General features: G+C 39.1%; 1 protein-coding gene across 1 annotated transcript; it reads left to right on the top strand.

The window, feature by feature from the left end:
- Positions 1 to 1,030: 1,030 nt before the first annotated feature.
- On the top strand, positions 1,031 to 4,543 carry LOC104455265 (disease resistance protein RUN1-like). Its single transcript, XM_039317643.1, has 3 exons — positions 1,031 to 1,689; positions 2,789 to 3,884; positions 4,355 to 4,543. Exons 1-3 carry the CDS (start codon positions 1,031 to 1,033, stop codon positions 4,541 to 4,543), a joined length of 1,944 nt encoding a protein of 647 aa, XP_039173577.1.
- The last annotated feature ends 391 nt before the right edge of the window (positions 4,544 to 4,934 follow it).

Genomic DNA, 4,934 nt, shown 5'->3' with positions numbered 1-4,934 from the left:
TAACTTGGCTTTAAATATTGAGCCGAGGTAGAGAATTGTTAAATTAATTTCTCGAGTTTGAATTTGGATAACGATTTGTTAAACCGAATTTTATCAATGAAGATTTTGCCAAGTGGATTACAAGTCGAATGAAAAACTCTTTCTTCTTATTGGACATACTTTTGGATGTGCAAAATATCACTACAAGACAAAAGAGGAAATATATGAGATAATAGAAAAAAGGAAGAAAAAGGAAGGTTTTCTTCTCCTTACCTGCAATGTACGAATTCTTTTTTTAAAGAAGGAAAGAGACGTGGGGCCAAAATCAAAGTCTTGACTTCGGGCACATAATATAAAAGCTAAAAGGAAAGTGAAGCCCTCTACACGTGGAGCCAAAAAATTGGTGGGCCAAAATTACCTTTGGGCACATATAAATATAACACAAAATCTCTCTAGGAGGTGTGCTGCTGAAACCCAACGAGAGAAAAAAAATAAGACTGCACGACGTCAAGTTGAAGGGGAGTCACCCACGCGAACAAGAAGAGGAGAACGCGAAGTAGCACGTACGTAAGAAAAAATAGATGTTGTAGTTCTTATTTTCGGCATACGTAAAGGATTTTGTTTTTGAGCTTAAACGCGTGGTAATTTTATGCAGTGAGTTTATGTTCAAGTGAATTGTTTATTTAGAAACACTTTGGGTTTTTGGTTAAATCTAAGTGTGGGAAATACTCGAGTGTGTGAACGATTGTAAACTCTGATTCTCCGATTATAATGGATTATTTATTGCTGGCTCTCCCCGTAGATTTAGGTACCAATACTCCGATTGAACAATGTAAATTTCTGATATCCTTATTATTTCTCATTTATTTCTCTGGTAGTTTTGTGTTGACGTAAATTGCAAGATCCTATCGCTTCTGCATATTATATTCCAATAGTTAGAATTTGAATTCTATAAGAATACGTCAAGGGAGCTTGCATTGTGAATAAACTCAATATTAGATCTTTCTTTACTTAGATTCTCGTGGGTGTTTCAATGGCAAATTCTAGAAAGATGACGATTCAGTTTCGCCAATCCAAGTGCAAGCTTTTCCCTACTTTTTCTCCTCCTCCTTTGTATCCAGGCCTCCTAAACAAGAGAACATCGCAATTCCAATTGCAGTCTCCTCCCATCTCTTTGCCCTCTTTCTTTCCACTCCACTACTCTTCTCTCAAACATAGCCTCACAGCCAGGCCACAACTCTGCTTTCCCCCCTCCTCCATCCCTCGGTGGGTTCACGATACATTCATCAGTTATAAACAGGCCGACACACACAACTTCGTGAGCCACCTCCATGCTGCTCTTGAGCGGAACAAGATAAGGGCCTTCATCGACTACAATCTGGAAAGAGGAGTTGAGATCGAACCGACAATCCTTGAGGAGATTGAGTGGTCGAGGAGTGCCATTGTGGTCATCTCTCAGACCTTCGCCTCCTCGACTTGGTGTCTGGAAGAGCTGGATAAGATCCTCGAGTGCAAGGAAAAGAAAGGCCAGTTGGTCTTCCTCATTTTCATGGACGTTGACCCCAGAGAGATGCGCGAGCAATCCGGACCATTCAAGCGGATTGGCCAAAGCAAGAAGGGTTTTGGCAAGGAGAATGCTGACAAGGTCCGGAAGTGGAGAGACGCTCTCCGCAAAGCCGGCAATCTTACTGGCTGGCCTCTCGAAAACAGGTACTATCTTTCTCTTCCTTTTAAGTGTTTTCTTAAGAGGATTCCTTAAATGCCCATTTCCTTCATGCAACATTTCTCTCGATTACTCTGATTCCCCTTGTTGAAAACAAACAAGTGGGTGAACTCCAAAGCATATGAGCCACTTATTCTGTAGGAGGTTATCAGAAGCCCCATGCTTTCATTCGTTAGAATTAAAGAGAACCAAAATGGGCAAGTTCAGACCACTTACACGGCCAACACAGGGTAAACCTAGCTATGATGCAACCCTTCCCTTCACCACCAAAGCTCTCCACTATGGAATGATGAATCTGTCAAAGGCAAAAAAAGAGGAAAAAGAAGGTTGTTGTCAGCCTCTCTCTTGGTTGGACTGGGGTACCTAGCTAGGGTTCAGAAGAAAGTTCAGCCTCCAGTTTGTGCTCTTCCCTCTTTTTATCGCCTGCTCTTAAATCTCCCTCTCTCTCTCTCTCTCTCTCTCTCTCTCTCTCAGACTCTGTCTCTGTACCTGTCTTTGCCTCTCTGTCTCTCTCTCCACTTTTCATAGTATTTCCTTTTTTGGCCAAGAAACTCTCTATAGTAGAACCTCTTTTTCGATGAGCATCGAGACACTTTTCATTGACTGATTTCAATCCCTTTTCTTTTAATTTATTGCTTAAATGATTTGCCAAAAGATTTTCTCTTCTTTGTTACATATACATTATATTTTGTACTAATATGCATCACCAAGAATTGCTATCTTTGGAATGTTTACCTCAAATTTAGCAGAGTTTACTTTAGGGCTCCTGGGCGTTTGAAAAGTCAAATTTATCCCACGACTATATGGTACTTGTTGAAGAATAATTATTACTTCTTATTCCTCTTGTAATTGTTAAAAGTACTGATTTATTACAAAGGAAAGTCGAAGATGAGAGAACACTAAGTCACGCACAGGTCAACTTCTCACATGCCACTATATACTATTATAGCAGATTGGATATTGGATATTAAATTAGATTAGATAGGCGATACTCCTAAGGTCCAGAATATAATCTTATTGATCTTTCATATATCTTTACTAGCATGAATCACCAGAGTCACACCTTTCGTTATTGATAATATGCAGACTTGAAGCTGAATTCATCCAATCCGTTGTGGAAAAAATCTCAGGAAGATTGAGCGGCTTAGGCACGAACCTGGTTTCTTTCCATCCAGTTGGGTTAGATTCTCAGCTGCAAGGCTTGTACTCATTACTCCAATTAGAGGTTGAGGATGTCCGAATCGTGGGAATTTCCGGCACTAGCGGAATAGGAAGGACTACACTTGTGCAAATTCTGTACCACCAAATTGCAAATCAATTTGATCGTAGTTTTCTGGGGAACGTGAAGAATATATCAAGCCAATATGGCCTTGTCAAAATGCAAAAGACCCTTTTTGGTGACATTTTCAGTGATGGAGTTTCAGAGTTTGGCGACGATATTCATGGAGCAATAAAATTCATGAGGCGTAAGTTTCACAAGAAGAGGGTTTTGTTGGTGTTTGATGACGTGGAAGGGTTGTTGGAGCCTCTGAGCAACCTAATCAAGGCAATGAACTTAGGCTTGGGAAGTAGAGTCATTTTGATCCCTCGACATGAAGAAACAATAATCGGTCTATCTGGGGATATCTATAAAGTAAGAGCGATGAATGATGATCAAGCTATTGAGCTTTTCAGTTGGAATGCATTCCAAGAAAGATATCCCAGAAGTGATTATGAGATGCTCTCAAATTGCCTCACTAGTCTTTCCAAAGGGCTTCCTTTAGTACTCATCGTGATGGGTTCTTTCTTGAATGGCAAAAGTGTCAAGGAATGGCAAGTAGCTTTTGACCGACTAAAAGAAATCCCTCATGGAAATGGTCATGAAATAATGAGGATTGTTATCGATGGCTTAGAGGCTAATGAGAGGACAATTTTCCTTGACATCGCGTGCTTTCTTCATGGATATGACAAAGAAGAGATCATCAAATCCTTGAGCCAATGTAGTATCCATGCCAATAGTGGAATTGAGATTCTAGCTCAAAAGTCGCTCATATACATTGACGAAAATAATAAAATATGGATGCATGATTTGCTTCAAGAAATGGGTAGACAAATTGTAATTCAAGAGTGTCCAACAAACCCAAGCAAGCGAAGCAGAATATGGTGCCATGAGGATGCTTTACAAGTAGTTAGGCAACATTCGGTAAGATTTAAGCATTAACCTAACAAGAAATTAATTTGAACATAAATGTATACCTTCTTTTTGTGGACTTGACGTTTACATGGTATAATAAACTTTAGATTGCATAATTAGGCATATGCAATTTTTATTTTTGCCAATCAGAGTTTAAGCAAGAGACTAGGGTTTAGGATCTTTATTTCGTGATTTGTTAATTTTCTCCTTAAAATTGCAATTTGTATTGTTTAGTTGACAGTTGTATAACCTAGTATAAATCCTCTCGTGTGTTCATCATAAGATGAGTATGTCTTCATTTAGAAACGGCGTGTGTTATCACGATTGTTAGACTAGTACGGTTTTAATATAAATTTAAACATTATTTTTAAAGTTAGACTTGTTTGTTGTTGTTGTTGTTTTTTTTTAACGGTTTAGAAAATCTTCTTATTTTCAAGTGCTTTTGATATGCATAATTTTTTTTTATTTGGCTTTAATAGGGAACGGATGCCATAGAAGGCATTAAACTAGACAAGGTTGATGTAGAAGACTTGATCTTGAATGCAGACTCGTTCAAAAAGATGAAGAAGCTCAGGCTATTCATGATGGCCGATCATGTCCCTCATTGCGGACCGGCTGGACATCTATCGAAAAAGTTGTGGAAGCAGTTTGGCCGGACACAGAAATAGTATCTTCACGTGTTGGGAGGCGCTGGTGGAGCAAGTTTCCAAGTTCTGGTCTCACATAGCATGAAGACCCCGATTCTTATCATCTTGGTGTTGGTCCATCTCAAACCTTAGCCGAAAAGTATTCCTTGGATCAGTCCAAACTTGATTCAATTAGCTCAATTTAAATGTCTTGTCCTAAAGCTTGGCCCATTTACTTAATACAGGCCACCGCATCTCTCTCTCATTTTCTTTTGAAATTTGTTTACTTTTCACCCTCGTACTTTCACTACTTTTGTAATCGAGTGCCTATACTTTCGATTTTTCTAATCAAACCCCTTCAACGTGAAATTCAACTAAATCTAATTGACGCGTTGTTAGAAGATGCTGAAGCATGACGTGGAATTAATATTGC

The sequence above is a fragment of the Eucalyptus grandis genome, chromosome 7 (genome assembly GCF_016545825.1).
Source record: "Eucalyptus grandis isolate ANBG69807.140 chromosome 7, ASM1654582v1, whole genome shotgun sequence".
NCBI lineage: Eukaryota > Viridiplantae > Streptophyta > Magnoliopsida > Myrtales > Myrtaceae > Eucalyptus > Eucalyptus grandis.
The sequence above is the reverse complement of the archived record's forward strand: the minus strand, read 5'-3'. Positions and strand labels throughout refer to the sequence as shown.

Coding starts and splice junctions, on each gene's coding strand:
- LOC104455265 (XM_039317643.1), top strand. CDS start 1,031: ATGACGATTCAGTTTCGCCAATCCAAGTGCAAGCTTTTCCCTACTTTT. Junction 1,690..2,788: donor GGCTGGCCTCTCGAAAACAG/GTACTATCTTTC, acceptor GATAATATGCAG/ACTTGAAGCTGAATTCATCC. Junction 3,885..4,354: donor AAGTAGTTAGGCAACATTCG/GTAAGATTTAAG, acceptor TGGCTTTAATAG/GGAACGGATGCCATAGAAGG.